At 44.7% G+C, this 18,808-nt stretch overlaps 1 protein-coding gene across 5 annotated transcripts; it reads right to left on the bottom strand.

The window, feature by feature from the left end:
• Positions 1–133: 133 nt before the first annotated feature.
• On the bottom strand, positions 134–18,524 carry ppip5k1a (diphosphoinositol pentakisphosphate kinase 1a). Of its 5 annotated transcripts, XM_029845729.1 has the most exons (31): positions 18,454–18,524; positions 16,792–17,221; positions 16,453–16,648; positions 16,106–16,196; positions 15,925–16,010; positions 15,379–15,533; positions 15,183–15,284; positions 14,893–15,054; positions 14,700–14,821; positions 14,508–14,609; positions 14,227–14,313; positions 14,074–14,149; positions 13,837–13,946; positions 13,508–13,593; positions 13,311–13,436; positions 13,070–13,191; positions 12,804–12,986; positions 12,506–12,647; positions 12,093–12,316; positions 11,630–11,757; positions 11,433–11,547; positions 11,231–11,338; positions 10,963–11,079; positions 10,731–10,871; positions 10,468–10,561; positions 9,545–9,670; positions 7,550–7,612; positions 4,845–5,024; positions 2,793–2,930; positions 2,557–2,664; positions 134–2,210 (listed from the first exon to the last, which is right to left on the bottom strand). In XM_029845729.1, the coding sequence occupies exons 2-31, from the start codon at positions 16,933–16,935 to the stop codon at positions 1,606–1,608; spliced, it is 4,239 nt and encodes a 1,412-aa protein (XP_029701589.1). In that variant the 5' UTR covers positions 16,936–17,221; positions 18,454–18,524; the 3' UTR covers positions 134–1,605. The 5 variants fall into 5 exon arrangements, with proteins under 5 accessions (XP_029701589.1, XP_029701591.1, XP_029701590.1 ...); XM_029845731.1 differs by lacking the exon at positions 4,845–5,024; XM_029845730.1 differs by lacking the exon at positions 7,550–7,612.
• Between the last annotated feature and the right edge of the window lie 284 nt (positions 18,525–18,808).

Genomic DNA, 18,808 nt, shown 5'->3' with positions numbered 1-18,808 from the left:
TTGAGGAGTTTCACCTCTCAACTACTAGTCTTCCTCAGGTCTCCATTCAAATAAGGGATAGAAAACAGGCAATCTAGTCACTGCGATGATGTACTGATGGATAACAAAAACACCCAAACAGAAAAGCCTAGAATATATTTTAAATTTCTTAAGGTTGACTCTTTTATTGACCTGGTTCATTTAACAGGACATAAATGGTTTAAACAAACCAGAGGAGAACCACAAATTTACATTACATCAGCTGATTTTGGTAGTTCACTAGTATGCATTACAGTAGTTTGCTGCTACACGCCACACCCCAGATCCCAGAAAAAAAAAAAAAAAAACCCAGAAATAAATGATTTAGTTTCACCTGTGGAGAAACAAAAAGATGCTCTGCTGCGTTTTAATGTAACTAAAGTAAATATAAAGGCAGAAAAGGTAACGCTGTAATTTCACCCATCAAGTCAAAAATGCACTTTAAGCAAAAAATGTATTGGAATAAAAACAAGACTGAAAATAACCCCCTTAAGGGGGGTTGCAGTATAAGACAGAAATGCCTCCTCCCTCTGTCAGCAGAGGGAAAATAAGCCAGTTTATGTCACTTCTTCACCTCTGCCCTACAAACATGTAACAAGTCAGGCCCACGTCAGCAGGAATTAGCCCGCAACGTGGCACCAAAATGGCTGCTGTCCAAATAAACTACTCCCCACCTGATATTTATGTACACTTGCTGCTCAGTTTGTTCAGTGATGCCATGAGTTTAGCTTTGAGCGTCCCAAATTTTGAGTTGAGTTTACAAAAATAGACACGAGTTTGTGTGGTACAACGACATCGTCCGTCACGAGGGTATAAAAATACCAGGTTTTCTTTTTAAATGGCAAGATATCGTTTCAAAATAAATATTACCTCATATATTGATTCTCAGTGATTATATTAAATCTTCAACAAGGCTTCACGACTTTTTTAAGCAAAGTAAAGCACAGACTATATTTTTCTGTCAGTATATTTTTAAAGCAGGGCTGACACAGACACGTGACGAGCTTTGACGCAGCAGCTTAACAGCGTCTGTATCCTGTAACAAACACAAGAGGGTGACTTCAGCGTCCCGATCACCTGATCTTGCCTATTGGCATCACTTCACACCTTGTTAAATACTTGTTGGCCACAAATGTATGAAAGATTTTCCTATCAAATAGCTGATGGTGGATGATTTTTGATTTGAAATATTGAAGTATTCTTTCACATATATTTTATGTCGCAGCTACATCCCATTCGATAATTAACCCCTAACTCGGTCTGACAGGAACAGCGATTTACTGGTGCTGGTGTTCTTCGCAGTGATTTGACGAAAAACAGCTTAAAATAAAAGGGACCAGTAGACAAACACACACTCCATCAGGAGGATAAATTCATAACAGCTTTCTCAAGTAACAAAGTTAGGCTGCGGTTATAACAGCTTGAAGACAAGGACTTGTGTAACAGCTGTTAAGTGACAGTAACAGACCTGGTAAATGTCACCTTGCAACTTTTAAAAAACACTGAAGAAGTCTGTCAGGAGGTCACGGTACTGATAAAGGCACCAAGCAGCCACTGAGGGTGGGATTGTCCGATTGGCCAGCGTTCCTACTCCTGCGGCTGTGCTGTACCAGCGTCTTTGACCTCTGATGGTGCTTCAGGACAGGAGGGGCCCTCTGGGCTGTCCAACCACACTTCCATTGATTCCTGAGTATCAAAGAACTCGTCGGGCCCGTCAGGAGACTGGGGTGTCTGGGAGCTGGATCCTGCCTCGCTGCTGCTCTCCCGGAGCTCCAGAAGTACGGGCAACGAGCCTGGGAGACAGTATCCCTCCATTCGTCCCAGCGTGAGCTCCGCCAATGCCGAGCAGGGTGCTCGGAGAGTGGGATCATCTGCAGGAGCAGGAGACACCTCTGGCACTTCCTGTGGGCCGTGAGGGCCATCGCCAGGCTGGTCAAAGGCGACGGCGCCGTGCTCTACATCGTCATCTGGTGAGTTATTGGGGGTCAGGGGGATGACAGCCAGACAGGCTGAGTCCTGAGGAGCCGACACATTCAGGGGCTGAGAGGATGTGTTGAGAACGGAGTGAGTTTCCTCGCTGCTCTGAGGAGTGAGAGACATTTTATCGCTGAAGCTGAAGCGTGGCGAAGTGTCGGCCGTGGTTGGGGAGGACGGTCCTGCGCTGGACACGGTGCTGGATGGCCCGCTGCTGTCTGCAGAACCAAAAACAAACAAGCCCCCAGCACCAGGATTAGAGGGGGTAACAAGACATATGGAGATAAAATAAACCTCATTTAGGGATACCAGCAACAGGACACGAGCTACCGAGTTCTGGGCTTTGCCTAATACGATCAGGGACGGGACAGTTCTGACTCTGCTTTATTCAGCGGCTACTTTATTGTTAAATTAACACAACAAACCAGTCGGTTTACCGGATTCTGCAGAATAATGCGTCTGAAAACATGACGCAGCAAACAGCATCATCAGAGAAAGAACTGAGGGAGACCAACCCAGAAACGTCCTGTCTGAGCAGGAGCGCGGAGATGAAAGCATACTCACACCATGGAGGTCTGTCAGAGCGAGATCTGAGGGAGGATGAGAGGACCTTCTGAGGGATGTACGAGTCCACTGACGGATGGTTGTGGGAGGCAAACATGGCGGTCAGGGCTGCAGGCAAGAGAGTCACTTGATTATTGTGCTTTATTTGTTTCTTCCTTGTTTCCTAGGGTCTGCTGTCCGTTTGTAACTGTCAGAACACCCACAGGCTGAATTAAGCTACTGATTTTTTTTCTTGCCTCTGGTAGTCCTGGTGTGTTGATCTCCTGCACTCTCACACACGGCGCTGAGGAACTCGTTGACCTGTTTCAGGGACAGCGAGTTGTGCAGCGTCTCCAGTGGGTAAATTGAGGGCACCATAGAGCAGCCTTCAAATCCTGCAGCAGAGCAGAGGGAACACGATGCCCAGAGGCACATCAGATGAGGCTTCGAGCAGCAGGAAGCACCCAGGAATCCAACATCCCAAAGCCAGCCAGCTTCTACACGTCTACACCTCATCGGGATGCTCTCGCAGCCTTCTCCTGCTCCTACAACTGCCACAACCTTCTTGCAAGTCTCTACCACATGTTTCCAAGCAGGCAAGGCAGAAACCATGCTGGACACCAAGACGTCATAACGCCCACCGCCAAGTGCCGCCAAGTTCACACGGCGTAGACGTTCCCAAACCACACAACTACAATAATCACATCTAATTGTAAAAATATTATTAAATCTATGGCCTTTTATCTTGGTGAATCCCAACACATATAGAAGCGCCGACGGCAGCACAGTGTCTCGGACTGCAGCTCCGCTTCAGTTAGACAGTTTAGTTCACGGCTGTTACAGGCGTCGTTTAGGGGTCAACGCCTTCCGATGTTTTCACATCTGTAGTCACCAGCTGGAGCAGAATGTGAGAATATGAGAATGTACAGCAAACAGGCAGGAGTCACATGCTGGTTATAGTCAGGGGAGAGTTAAACATTCAAGACAGCGCAGACATGACATGATGGAAGGACACCAAAGTCTTCATGTGGGAGACAAAGCCAGGCTGGCAGCGATCTGAACAACAACAGGACAGTTTCAGTACACACAGGTGCACAGTGTTAATGTTGATAGACGATGAAGCAATGAGGAAATATTACAAATACAGGTTTTACCTCAAAATTACCACCCCCCCCTCATATGTTTTAAGAGCTTTTAAAAACAGGTTGTAATCGTGCAGAAATAACTCTGAGCTTCTTAATTTAGATCAGCAAAACTCTGATCAAAAGAAGAAAGAGACTTTTAAAGTGTCCCCTCGGATGGTCCAGAGCCGTGTTGTGATTTCTGATGCCATTTGCCTCTATCGCGACTTTAACGAGGTGAAACTGTCATTGTGCCGCGTGCTATCATTTCCTTTATCTTCAGCCTTTCACTTTAGAAGATCACAACATAAATAGCACAGATGTTCGAGTTGGGCTGATTTTAATTCCACAAAACAGAGCATTTGCTCATTTTCATGGTAGGAATGTAGATATTCTGAAAAACTTAGCAACCCCGTCCCTACGAGGTACAAGCGGACGACACCAAGCGCCCCTATGATGATCGTCTGCTGTGGACTACTTTGCCACAACGTGCACTGCTAGATGTCCCTGGATGTCCTAACTCCTCCACTGCCAGGAGATCAGCAACATCACCCTAAATGCCCACACGCTGCTCCTGAGGACCTCCTACTGGATTTAGACTGGTTGCACGAAGCACGCACACACACACACACGCACACACACACACGCACACACACACACGCACACACACACACACACACACACACACACACACACACACACACACACACGCACGCACGCACACAACTCCTTTAGCTCACTTTACCCACAGTATTCAAACAACAAAGAAAATCTGAAATATTTCTGTGATGAGACAGGTGGACACGTGTTCCAATGAATCACTGTATTGTGTATTAAAATATATGCTGAATGAACCATTATCTCAATTTCTTTTATTTTCTTCCCCCGCACATTCTCGGTCTTTTATACCGTATCCAACCAACGGAGGAATTGTTTCAGATTCTGTGTTTAAATGTCCTACCTTTTTTGCATTTGTTTTTGCTTTGACGTGAAAAGGGTCAGAAATGGCCACGATAGTGCACAGCACTCCAGCGTGCAATCTGCATGACCAGAGAAACAGGCGCGCATGCAGACACATCAAGAAAGCAAAGCGGGAATCAGCTAAAGAACAAGCACAAGTCCAACTGAGCCAGTGACTGAGCAGGGTGAGAGGATGAGGGCGTGAGGGGCGGAGCCAAGCAGGCTAACCGTAGCGGTATTCTAGGGGGTCCTGGCCGGAGATGAGCCAGTTTCGGAAGAGACGGAGGTGGTAGGAGCACTGGTGGAGGTGGTGGGCCAGGGCCCCGTCCAGACAGAGGTCGCAGCCCAGGCTGAGGTCGGTGGAGAAACACCTCAACAACTGGGCCACATGATGCTCCTCCAGGGGCTCTGAGGAAGAAGAGGGAGGAAGGACAGGGCAGTGGAGGAGGAGGAGGAGGAGGAGGAGGAGGAGCAGCAGCACAGAAGACATGAAACGACTGAACAGGAGTGGAGGTGAAGCAAGAGCTAAAGGTGGCTGCACAATCACACAGATGAGGAAGGAGAACAGGGAGGCTTGGGTGGTTAAAAAAGAAACTGCAAGTCATCATGAGAGTTTTAGCTTCTGATCTTAAACTCGTGTCACAAAACAGCCCTCATTTTTTTACCTTTAGTTATTCATCTTGAATTTCATTGACACGGAAAACAAACTAACCAGAATAACAAGTTGGTAGCAGATTAGCTATTCTGTAATGACTTACAGGAACTTTTGTCACACAGCGGAAATGGTAAAAATCAAAGTTTGGAGGCAAAGAAAAGGGTACAGAGGGTGGAAATGGAAGGAATAGATTGTTCTGCCCACCAACCAGCCCCTCCCAAAAGCGCCACTTTCTCCAAACGTTGTCACTTTAGCGCATTTCCCTGCCAATCTAGGAGCGTTTTTGGAGTGATGATGTCATTTCCCAACCCGCCAAGCTGCTGGAGGGACGTGTTGACCGTAGGCAGCTGCCGCCTCTCCAATGTGCTGATTCACAGAAACAAACAGACCATCGTCTTCCTGCAGCATTTGAGCTAAAAGCGGCATCAGTGATGGTCCTGAACCGCCTGCATCAGGGGCAAATCAGGGGCAAATCAGGGGCAAATCCTGTATGATGGGATAAGACTGATGTCTGGGGCAGAAACGTTTACCTCGCCTGATGACTGGAATTACTCTAGTGACTCATGGTCATTTACCGACGCACAATAACCTCATCAGGCAACACAGACAGTCACAACTGTCTCAGTGAGCTTTAAAAGGTCACGACTGGCACGGTTTCCTTTATTAACTAACAAAAGAATGACAAATAAAAGCAGCAGATCTCCTAAAAATAACTTCCTATGTTTCTATTCTCCCAGAAATCCTGTTATGAAAGAAAAAGGTCAAATTTTGAGGTCACGCTGAGGGTTAAGGTTCAAGAAACATGTTATACAACTTTTAGAACCGACTGATTAGTCAATGAGAGTCGAAGGAAAATCATCATTCTTCTGAATGCTTGAACAGACCGGACACCAGCACAGAGACAGACAACAGACGAGTGTTTGTGCTCATGAGCCAAAGCCAGAAGAACAAATGTTTTGGTCTGAACAGATGGAGATGAGGTGACCTTAGAAAGCTTTAACCCTTCTCCAGGTGGTTCGCTCACAGTTGCCTGAACCACCTTCATCTGTCAGAAGGATTCATTCATCTGCTTCTGATGGGAGTCTGACACACACACACACACACACACACACACACACACACACACACACACACACACACACACACACACACACACACACACACACACACACACCCTTGTGGATAAAGGCTACATTATTGGGTAATAGTGATCAAATTGGGAAGTGTGTGTGTGGTGCGCTAACAGGGTTCCCACCCTTTCTTCACACGTCTGCTGCTTTCATTTTGAACCTTCTTTATTTGTTGCAAGTCTCCAAACTTTTGCAGTGTAAAAATAAATTTAAAGGGATATCAACATCCAAAAGTTCATTTTCCAACAGGCAACAGAAAAGCTATTTCTCCAGGTTTTCTTTCAATTTGGGTCTTAGATGGTTTGCATGGGTTGCTGGTTTCTTGCATCATTTTGAGAAGTAAACAAGAAACCATAGTCGACATTGGATCTTTTATTTGGAAAAGTGGCCCTTCCTGTCTTCTCAGTAGTGCCCTGACCAGTTTGATGAGTTGAAATTGAAAAACCTCGCATTTTAGAAACGGGACTAAAGGGGAGAATAGGACTAAATAAATTAAACTTAAAATATACAACACAGAAAAAACCTCAACAGTAATGAGACATGTACATAAACATGGTTTGGTGCACGGCACGTGGACCAAAAAATACTGATCTACAGGAACACAGACATGAAATATAACCGTTCATATGGAACTGAACTCTTTGGGTTCACTGACGTCTCTGAAAACACAGACAGGTTTATGAAATATGCTGTAGTTGCTTTGACTGAACTACAAAACTTCTAAGCTTCATTGGGGCCGGGTCAAAGGGCACATTGTTAATCTGGTGTGAAAAAAGTGGACCTCTGCATAATTGGACAATGGAAATGACCGATCAGTGTACGTTAAACGTTTGAATATGAAAATGTCCTTCCACAACAAGCGTGGGTAAAAGAATGCCGTCATTTTTCCACCTGCTCTTTTCTAACATATGACAAGTGGGAACCCTGGTTAGAGATGCAGTGTTAGAAAAGTAAGAATCCAAAAGCATATGGATAAACAAACACAAGAAATGATTAACTGATTAGAAAAAAATATATATATGTAAAACTGGAATGCTGGAGGGCCATGTGGGGGGAAAAAATAACCCTAAATTAAATGAATAAAAGTTTGAAGACATGCAGAACAAAGGGAGGTGAAGTGGAAGAATACTTGAAAGAAGCAGACGTACCATTAGTCGGATGCTTTGCAAACGACACAGAAAACCGTTTTACTGCCGGCATAGACAACAACTCTGAGGAAATAAAACAAAAATTCACTAGAGTTACTTCGAGCCACACTTTGGGGTTTATCATGTTTCAACAAATCACTGTTCTGTAACACCAGAATCAGAATTATCTGATCCAGCTCATGAGGGAACCCTGACTCAAACTAGTGTCTCTGACAGTTGATGTCTGAAGATGTCTGACATGAGGCAACGCTGGATGGAACATCTTCTGATGAGATGGATAAGTGCTTTCAACTTAGGAGGTGAAGGCAGCACACAAATATAAATGAAATCCCAATCTTTGTCCTTTGCTGTCACCTGACCACAACAACCTAAACAACAGAAGCACTGCGCTGTAGTAAATATTGATCATCGTCGTCGTCAGTCCCAAGACCACACTGGAATGCAGCAAAAGGTGGACACGATGAAGAGGATCAATATGTGCTGTATATTACTACCGGTAAACAAAACCCTGCTTTCAGGGGTGGAGGGTGTATGAAATGGCGGGGGTCACATGAATTCAACGGCATTGAGATAAAGATGCTTTAGCCGAGTCCTGAAATGAGGTGGAACAAGATGGATGACACAAGACCAACAAAGCTGCATGAGAGGCAGCCAGCAGAGGACTGCAGTGGTACCACAGGGACACCTACTGGACACCATGATGCCAGACAGGGACACAGCATGAGCCATCATCACAGACGGTTCTAAATTTACCTCCATTTAAATCTGTGCACATTCACAGCTCTGGACACATTTATGCAAATAAATGGCTGACGAAAAGAAAAATGTGTGTTTCTATCAAAAGCCCCTGTTCTTTCTAAAATTAGGGCTCTTTTTTCATGCAACAGTCCTGCAAGTGGGATTCATCTGCAATTATTCAAAGGTTGTTCCACTCTGAGTAATAAGACACAATGAGGGTGTGTTAATAAAGGCTGGATTTCATTTCTATCTGTCTCTAATGAACAAAACTTGAAATGTTAGAAATTGCGTAGGAGCCGTGCATTGTTCAGGTCAGCTCATCTTTATTTGCTTTGCCTTTTTCACCCCACTAACTCCACTCTGGTTTGGTGATGCTAACGGGAGCGAGTGGAGCTGATCTGACTGGCAATGAACTGAAGCAGCTGTGAAAACCTCTTCAGGTTTATTTCGCCCCCCTTGCTGTTATGCTAAATCTGCGTTAAAATTGATATAATCCAGTTTGAATTTCTACAAAATGAACAAAACAAATGGTCTGGCAACAAACATACCAACTGATCCACAAGGGAAAATCCCCAGTAATTCTTAGAAAAATGATTGAAATGATCGTGTTGAATTATGTAAAACTCTGACAATGAACAGACCGTAGAGCGAAGTCATTTATGGATGATGCATAAATGGGAACCTGACTTTCATTTTTCAAATATTAACCCCAACTCTCAAAGACATACTGATGATGAACAGCTGCACCATACATGCAGAACTTTTAATGTAAACCCAAACTAGAAATGAGTCACTAAACCTTTTGCTCCATTACCTAAAAATGACTTCAGGGAAACAGCCAAGCTCTATTTCATTAAATGTAACATCTCTTCATACCGAGTTTGGAGGATCGCCTATGTGAGCTTCAGTCAACTGTTTAGCTTTAAACTCAACCATCTTTTCATATCAAATATTGATGACAGAGGTGTGAAGAAAACAAAGAAACAGATGGTAAAATTCAGTAATGATTTATGTGAACGTGGAGTCAAAATTAACTGTATGGCAGGAATGCAGACATGATGTTCCTAAATTCTCACTTTTCCCACCAAGTACAAGCTAAACTAGTATAAATATACTCTGCACTCTACATTTCTACCTCTAAACATTTCTACTGGATAAGACCTCTAACAGCTTTGGGGCTTTAAACATGTGAGCAGTACATGTGTGAGACACTGATCTGCTGGCACCCAGTACAGGAGCGCCATCTCGAACACATACCGTCTTTGTAGGACAGACTGCCAGAGGAGAATTTTTTGCGATGCGCACGTGCGTAGTCCTGCAGGTTAGGGGCACTAGAGGACCCACCTAGGACAGTGGTGCTGAAGAGCCCGGCACACTGAGAGCCTGCGAGGGGGGGGGGGGGGGGGGGGGGGGGGGTGTGTGGTGGATTAGTTACCACTACACATCATGCTGCTGCTCAAAAAAGAATAATTTAAAATTTACTAACTTAAAAGCAAAAGGTGGGGGAAAGAGACAAAGAAAGGAGGACAGAAAAAACAACAGCCAGACACAACAGACCAGACGTCTCCTCGAAAGTTAAAAATAAACTACTGCGTCATTTTATGCGGCTGAAAGGAAAAATCCACCCTGGAGTTCAGGTCAATTTCTGAAACAAGTCCAGAACAGAGTCGACATAAAAGAAGAAGAAAAAAGCAAGCAAAATAATAGTTTGGATGTTGAAGCTTCCCGATACCGTCTCACCCCATCTGCTGCAAACTCAAATGCACCCTGGGGTGGATTTTTCTTTTCAGAGCCATATTATCAAAATCACTTAATATCTGCTGGAAAGAAAAGGGCAGGAAGACATTAATGATCACATAGCAGAAGACCTCTGACATGTACAGCACATGCCAGAGATGCAGAAAGGATGACCTTCAATGCCTGGTTGGAATGAATATCTGACCTCCACAAGAAAAGCGTGACTAAATACTTTTTTAAACTCTTGGAGCTTTCTACTAACAATTTGCTTCTCCCTGAGGAGAAATCAGTTATCTGGGTGGGCACAAATAGATTCCTGTTGCATTAATAATTATATCCTCCAGAACAAAAAGGCAATGAAATTCTTTACGCCCTTCCCATCCTCACCCGAGCAGTTTCTTTTTTAAGCACAGTTTCCATGGTAACAGAATTAAAACACCTACCTAATCCACTTTGTTTCATCTCGGGAGACTGACGTGAGCAGAGGGAGAAGAGCCGATAGCTGCCAGCCTTGAAGGACGAAGATTCTGACAGAACCTGGTGGAAAAACCACAAACACAAATCTCAAGGAAAAACTTCAGCGCAGCTCGAGAGAGAAGCTCTGAAGACCATGATGAAAGATTGTAGGACGGAAAAAACAACAAATTAGTGGCGATAAACGACTGGAGGCAGGATGTTCCAGAAATGTAAAATCACTCAGCTTTACCTCCATGGAGCCAGTCTTGTGATTGCGTATCAGCGGGGACCTCCTCTGAATGGTGATGGGTTCGGACAGAGGCACGGCGCGGTCCGTCTCATCTCTGGACAGGTCCTCCAAGCTGCCGGGGTCCGTCTGTTTCTGCCCGTTCTGGGCGAGAACATGAGGAGGGAGAAAGAAAAGTGCGCGCTGCTCTCCATCAGAAGAAAACACACATCCGACGCTGCTACCGTGCTACTACCTCTGCAGAAGCTGGCCTGAACCCAAAGCCAGTCGGAGCATTCTCCTCCTCCTCCACACCTTTGACGCCCGGGCTGAAGTGAAGCTCCACGTGGAAGCGTTCCTCTGACGAGAGGTCCTGTGAGGAGATGCCACAAAGTATTTCCAGAGAGGGAAAACAAACTGTTGTTGACAAGGGTTTCAAAATTACATTCACAATGTTGTGTCCAAATGTTTCTGATTAGACGAGACTGTGCATCACCACATATTATAAAAAATGAAAAAGAAACCTTATTGTTGTCCTCATAGAGCATGATAACAATCTGAGTCATGTAGTTGAGCTCAGAGACGGCGCTGAGATAGTCCATAGCTCGCTTCCATTGAGGATCCTTCTCTTCCTGTTGCAAAACCGCCACACAGAAAAACATGAATGCAACCACACTACTGGGTCTGCAGTCTGTTGCTCTTTAGAACGTCTGATTAGTCACTCACATCCAGCAACCCTCCGTAGCGGAAAATGCTGAGCAGCGAGTGGACGTGACTTTCGCTGGTGAAATACAAACGGGTCCTGACGTGGCGTCCAGGGGACATGACTCCTCGAGAGTATCTGGAAATGAGTCTTGATTATCATGATGCTCTGTCCCATCGGCACCGCTGGGCTTTATTACACATCTACTGTTGAAACTCACAGAGGGTGCAGCTTGTTGACAGACTCGTCCTCGTGGGTCCTCTGCAGGTCCATCTGGATCTTTCTAACCAGTGGGAGACAGTAGCCATATGCTATGTCTAATTTCTCCACGTTATTTATGCCATATTCCTGTTAACAAATAAAGAAAACCAAAAAATACCAAAATGTGCCTAAAATACAAGAGAACAACTCAACAGGACAAACTCTTGTTCATGCTAATGGGCTTAAAATCAAAAAGACAGAAAATTTTAAACAGGTGGGTTAAGTTTTGGGCCTTTTGTCTATAAATACATAAACTGAATCATTCTTTGACATCACATATATTTCTTTACAGTACAGTATCAGAAAATCTTTGACAAAGGAAAACAAAAACTGAATCTTAGCCTTTGCTTAAATATAGTAATGCTCTCTTGCTGTGTTTGAAAACACCGTCCATTTCTTTGCCCCGTCTTTTTAAAACTCACCTGAGGGATAACGATGTCTGCCAAAGCTCGAGACAGTCGGAACAACTCCAGCGTGTCCTCCAGGCCCAGAGTGGCGTTGTGAATGACGTCGTACTTCACACAGTCATAAATGTCTGGAACCTTACTGATGTCATACCGGCCATTCTTCATGCGGAAGTCTCTCTCCAGTTTGGACCAGCGCTGCAGCATCAGCTCCAGCGTCTCACTGTGGTACAGCTGCAGGTCTGGTGAGAAGAGTTAGACACAAAAGATCTTTTGCCAGTTCCAGAAAAGGGTGGTTTCATCTTAAAAACGAAGGACGGAAAAATATTGAATACCTGCAGACCAACACACTGAACTTCTGTTTTAATTCAAATAGATAAATAAACTCGTATATCCTTGCAATGTTCTGACAGCTGACTTTTTTTGCTTACCGGCGGACTTTGGGTCCTCCATCCTCTTACGGATTTGGGAAGTGAGACTCTGAATAAGAGTGTAGACCAGGTCACAAGTGGCCACTGGGTTCTGGACTATCTTCATTGAATTCACCAAAGAGGCACTTTGTGATGGTGCCAGCTGTCACAAGCATTGAAAAACAGGTGAGCATTCACAATTCTTTTTTTTCCCCCTTATCTCTATTAGAAAATGTTAATAACTTATTAACTGCATTTTATGACCTTTCAGACATTAGAGGGTCAGTTTTCAGCTTTGATTTATTCTTCAGATATTCACCCTGTCGTAGTCTTCGTCGATGAACTCCCTGTCTGTCTGCAGAATCTCGTGGAGTCGAGCCTTCACGCGGTGTTGGCAGCTGCTCAGAGAGTCGCTGTCGTTGTCCAGCAGTCCGTTCATATTGGCGCTCTTCACCATCTGCACCAGGATGGGCGTCAGCTCGCCCTCCAGAGCGAGCAAGCCCTACAAAATGACAGGGTGATGTGACAGACGCCTCACAAACAAGCATGTGGAAAGATGCATGATGGATGGAGGAAACTGCCAACCTTGGCGAAGGCTGCAGCTGTCATCTGAACCCTGCCTTCGTCAGACGCATATATCTTCAGGTCATGTCTGTAGGTGCTGTGCAGCCGTAGTAAACCACAGCCTGGAAAGCCAGCATAGTCTCCTACAACAAAAACGGTACACATCTGATAACCAGAATCAAACAAGCTTCCAAGTTTTTGACTGCACGAAAACTGACTGTGAAATCTGCGGGATGCTAGACTATGCTAATCTGCTTCTCACCTTGTCCTCCGGGGTACATGCAGCGGAAGGCTCTTCCCAGTTCCTCTGCCTGCACCCGGCCAGCAGGGGTCAACTCTCCCCCCCACTTCAACACCAGCAGCAAAGACGGACCCTCCTTACGTGTGTCTGAAAACAGTCCACATGAGTTCAGCTATGCTGGACTTGCAGCCATGTTTGGAAAGATGAATATCTCCTACCTTCCTCCTCACTTGAGGTTTTGGGCTGCCCATGGGGCAGGTATGTGAGCTGCACTTTCCTGTTGATCCCAGAGAAGTGGCCATACCTGTATTAGAAAAATGAAATTGAAAAATTAGGGAAAAAACAGAAAAGAAAATTCATCTCCCACCTCTGATAGTGGTAGTGCTCACTGAACTCAGTGGAAGCACTTGCAGTTTAAAACATTATTCGCCTACTTTATCTCACAAAATATCACAGATAGTTCCACCTAACAACCAAGAAATCCTTTAAAAAGGATGAGTTTGGGGACGGCAAGTTTGCTAAGTGGGTCAGTTTATTTGAAACTCACATTTCCAGAACAGTTTTTAGCTGCTCCAGTTTGGACTTCTTCTCTTCTATCTCACAGTCATTGTGCTGTCCCAGTTCTGCCAAAAGCTGTCGGGTGATGTCCAGCACCTCCTAATGAGGTTCACAGGAACAGACCATCAATAAATTACAGACACACACACACACACACACATGCACACACACACACACACACACCCACACACACACACACACACACCTCCTGTCTGGGTAAAGTTACCTGCAGTTGTTTTGGCTTCTTTAGCTTAAGTTTCCCTGTTTTGTATCCACCGTATTTTTCAAACAAATCAAAGAACCTGTTTGAAAGAGAAAATTCACTTGAAATAAACATGTTGCAGTAAAGAAAGATGTTAGTGGAAGAGAGAAAACGCACATGGGGTTGCGAACTTCCATCTTCATCTTCTGCTTAGGCGTTCTGTCTCCGTGACGGATGACCGCAATGACGCAGCGCAGCTCCATCCTGAATAGAAAAGGAGGAAGTTAACAACAGCAGCAGCTCATAACTCAAAGCTTCTGCCATCAATCAACAATGTCTCAACTGCTGATGACAGAAAGTTCAATATAGTAAGACCACAACAGCAACAAAACACTCCGAAGGCAGAGCTACACCTGACTTCATCTGTACAGTGAACTGGTTTGACTGTTTAGACTCACATGGTCCCTGAAGTGGTGGGAACAATGGGGATGTCCTCTGCCTCAGTAGGGATGGACCACGGAATCTGAAACTGTGGTGCCAGCTCACGCATCACAATGTTCCTGAAGAGAGCCACACGCTCAGTGAGCAGATGTAAAATAGGCACAAATGCAGAGGGTTCAGGGATGGCTTATAAGAAACAAACGCGGTACCCGAGGATCTTGGCACAGTCATCGTAGTACTTCATCGAGTTCTTTACGAAGCTGAAGCCATTGACGTCACAGACATAGGAATGACCGTTGGCCCGGAGAAGATCGAACCCACAGACAGTTTGCTGCGGCGAAAGGGGGCCGTCAGAGGTCATGCACATCAACAATTCAGAACCAGATGTTACGAAGTGAATACCTTGAAAGCCAAGCAGACCTTCCGGGCTACCAGCTTCTCCATGGCAGAGAGCATGACAGGGTAACGCACTTCTTTCCCCTCACTGTCGCGCTCCACCTTCCCATCCAGAGCTGGAGACTTTCGGGCCTCAGCGTGCGCATAGTCAGGCCCGACAGTGTAGACCTGAGGCACATGCACACGTTTTCAGGCTAGAAGACTGTGTTATGGGCTGGACTAACACTATCTGATCATCAATAACTTGTTAAAAGGCTTCAGCATTTACAAATATATATATATATATTTTTATTAACCTTAACATCGGTGCCATCTGTTGGCATGAACTCTTCATATATGTAAGAGCCTGTCTTCCTCACACTGCTCTCTGGTGAGTACACACTGCTCCGGCTCCCAATCTATACAAGACAATCAAGGGAATGATTTTTTTTTTTTACTAAAATGATGACGAGTTGACTGGAAACACAATAATGGAACGGTCAAAGATTGGACCTTCCTGAAGAGTCTCTGGCTGCCACCTCCAGCAGAGGTGGGGTAGTAGATGTAGACATTGTGGTCCTCAGCACAAACAGGCTTCTCAACGAAAGGTTTCTGGAAGATCTCCCCATTCACCTCCACGTGATCTTCCCCCTCCACCAGGTTACACTCTGAGACCCACAGAGAGCAAACAAAGCCCAGCGTCATTGCCTTCAATGATGCACACGGCTCCGCACCATGTGACCTTCATCGAGGCCGACAAACGCGCTCATGACTTCATGCACCATGTTACTGTAAAGGTGCTACATACGCAGCTGTTGCAGAAGGCTTACTAAAAGTATTCAGAAGAATCTAAAGCAAATTTCAGTCACCAGGTTTTTGAATCTGGTGAGATTTATTACTTTGTGCCAATTCTAACAAAATGAATTTAAAAAAAACAGGACATTTTTGGACTTGGATAATTTTTCAAGGATCTGCAGTCAGGGTGATGATAGTTTCACGTGGATTTGTAGCTGTAAAGACAAAGAATGACAACTATTGACTCCTGGCAGACAGGCTGACCGTCTGGCTTATCTGGGTCACGGTTCAGGACTGCATAGCGTGGCAGATCTATGCCCTCCTCCTGCAGAATTCGATACACCTCTCTCCTGTGAAAACAAGAGCAGACCCATGAACTCTTGTTTTTGTTGACCTCTCACTCTGCTTTTAGCAGATACTGGAAACACATGTATAGCTATGGTACCTGTCCTGGATGTAGTACTGCATGTTGAGGTCATTGATGAGCAGAGGGTTTCTCAGTGTGGCGTAGCTGACAGCCTTATCCAGTGGGAATCCTGGTGCACATGAAAAAAATGATTATTACACAGAAATTCGTGGAAATTTTTTAACAGAAAAATGGAAGACAAGTTCAGCGTCACAACTTGCTGAGATGCTGTTAGCTAAAACAACACCCCAATGAAAACCTGGGAGTGTGAACAAGAGTGGGGTTCTTTCATTTGTAAATAACTTACTCAGATGAGGGATAAGCCTGGCTTTACAGAGGTCCACAGAGTGTGCAGTGAACATATCAGATAACAGAAGCACAGTCACCTTTGGAGTGGAAAGAGATGAGGCAGTCACACAGAGGCCATTTGTCTACGGGCTCGTTGAGGATGACATCCTCTGGGAAGATGACCACAGTGATGTACTCGAACCTGCACAGCCTCTCCAGAATCTGGGTCATTGGCTTTGACTTGGATTTCTTCATCATGCAGCAGATCCCCACCACAATCTGTCGCTCTGCGGGCTGAACAAAGAGGAGAACAAAGAAGTGTAATTCTGTGTCACGCTAACACATAATTTATAAAGAAACAACATCAATTATTTTGACCCATTTATAACAGAATAAGTGTAATAAGGGTGTGGTGGGTTAGGAAATAAGGCTCCCACCGAGTCTGTGTCTTCGTCGTCCTCATACAGCTCCATGTCTGTCCTCATGCTATCATCCAGGGCCTCGCTCTCATCGTCCTCGTAGCCCACGAAGAATCTGGGAGCGCCACGCCGGCTCTCGCCCGGGCTGTTGGTCTCTGACATCACAGTCCCCCACGGCAGCCCTCAGCTTCCCACCGCGCCATCGTACACCTACACACTGCCAGAGCGGGCTGCCGATGGGGAGGCAGTGAGCATAGGGAGAGGGATGGGTCCTCTCTGCCCGGGCTGGACGGCAGAGCTCCAAAACAACGATGCAAGAGGAAGAAGAGCACAGCAAGACCGACGGCGCACTGCTCAACAGTGAAAGGTTTTAGAAAACCTGATGGAGCTCATGAGCCCTCTGTCATTGTTTGCATTTCTCATCATCTGGTCGCAGTTTTTTGCCCATCTATATGCAAGACAATAGGAAGAAGAAGAAAGAGTGGCATCCTTGAGAAATAATTACCACTTATTTTACTGTGTAATTGTGGTGATACAGAAGAACAGCAGTTCTGCTCCGTGATTCCGTAATTACATATTAGCCAGAATTGTGGGCTGTCGGAGTGGTGTTACATGTCTCCCTGCTCATCCTGTCATGACAGGTTTATTGTTTCCTGGCACGCTATGATTCCCATCTGAACAACTACTTTACCACCAGGCACAGTCAATCGAGGATAAGAATGAGGATGAGCAGCCAGAGCTTGATGCATTTAACTTAAAACACGTGCCTCACATACAAACACACCTCTGGATCTCTCTTGCACCAGCTTTTGCGTTCTTGTTTTTTTTGTCCTATCTCACAAATTCCATCTTTCAACCCCACCTGAACCCATAAGTGCCACAGTGTAGAGCTCTCGACAAACATACTGTATTGTCACTCATGTGTGTCAGAACTTGTTTTAATAAGGCTATTTCTGCCTTTAATCTAACTGGCGTGACAACCTTGATTACTTGAAGTTTATTAATAAACTTCGAGTAAACACTTTATAGCCATAATCATGGCTATAAAGTTTTAACTATCTTTCACCTTGACAGATGCTAAATAACGTGTAGACAGTGTGTGGAACAAGTAGGATTTTGCGCAAAATCCTGATTTAAATTGCCGAATGCATTTACTAATGTGCAGTCAGTGATGGAAATAAAAGTGTAATGTATAGGTGGCAATAAGAAAACTCAGCAAATATTACATGACCGTTAAAAAAATCGCTAGCAAAAGGGACTTTTAAAAGCAAACTCTTAGTAGTTAAACGGTAACTCGAGCAGGTCAATCTGGTAATACAGGGGGTTGTTGACATCGTTAGTGCAGCAGACGAAAGATATACAGTAACCGTCTTAAAAGCAATTTAACTTTTGTGAAAGAAAAGCTCTCTGCCCAATAATGTGTGACTGTAAGATATAAAGGAGGACTGTGCGGAAATCCGAAAATAAAATCAGCGATCTCTCGATTTTTAGCAAGAGAACATTTGGCTACATTTCGGCTAAACTAGCGTACAGCAGTCAGCCGTTCGTTCACGAATGTAAACAAGTCTGATGGTGAAATTCAAAATTGGCAGCAAACAATTGTGCACGAAAATGTTCCTATTGAAGCCGGAGACGTCTCTGTATATGTTAAACCAGCTAACAATAAAAGTGTAAACTCACAGTGCAGCTAGAAGGTCTGCATCGCAATCTTCAATCTACTCTTGACAGCTTGCGAGTGAAACCAACCTTAGTTTTACATTTATGACGCAAACGGAAAGTAACCAATAGCAAAAGGGGATATTCCGAAAGGGGCGAGACAAACGCGATGTCAACCAATGGCAGACGAGGAGGGCTTTGTGACGAAAGAGCGACGTCTAGTGGAAATTTCCATCATTGCTGCGCTTCGGCTATTAAAGTACATTTACTTGATTAGGTTTAGTCTAAAATCTTTAAAGTATTGTTTAAAATTCTTCCCTCAAATATCGTATTTTATATATTTGTTTTTGAAAAAAGTAAACAGAAAAATTTAATCAAA

The sequence above is a fragment of the Takifugu rubripes genome, chromosome 13 (genome assembly GCF_901000725.2).
Source record: "Takifugu rubripes chromosome 13, fTakRub1.2, whole genome shotgun sequence".
Taxonomy (NCBI): domain Eukaryota; kingdom Metazoa; phylum Chordata; class Actinopteri; order Tetraodontiformes; family Tetraodontidae; genus Takifugu; species Takifugu rubripes.
The sequence above is the reverse complement of the archived record's forward strand: the minus strand, read 5'-3'. Positions and strand labels throughout refer to the sequence as shown.

Excerpts from the sequence above, each read along its gene's own strand:
- ppip5k1a (XM_029845729.1), bottom strand. The coding sequence starts at position 16,935 with ATGTCAGAGACCAACAGCCCGGGCGAGAGCCGGCGTGGCGCTCCCAGA. Across the intron at positions 11,758-12,092 it reads CAGACATCGTTATCCCTCAG|GAATATGGCATAAATAACGT; the intron begins GTGAGTTTTAAA and ends ATTTGTTAACAG. Across the intron at positions 5,025-7,549 it reads TGCAAAGCATCCGACTAATG|AGCCCCTGGAGGAGCATCAT; the intron begins GTACGTCTGCTT and ends CTTCTTCCTCAG.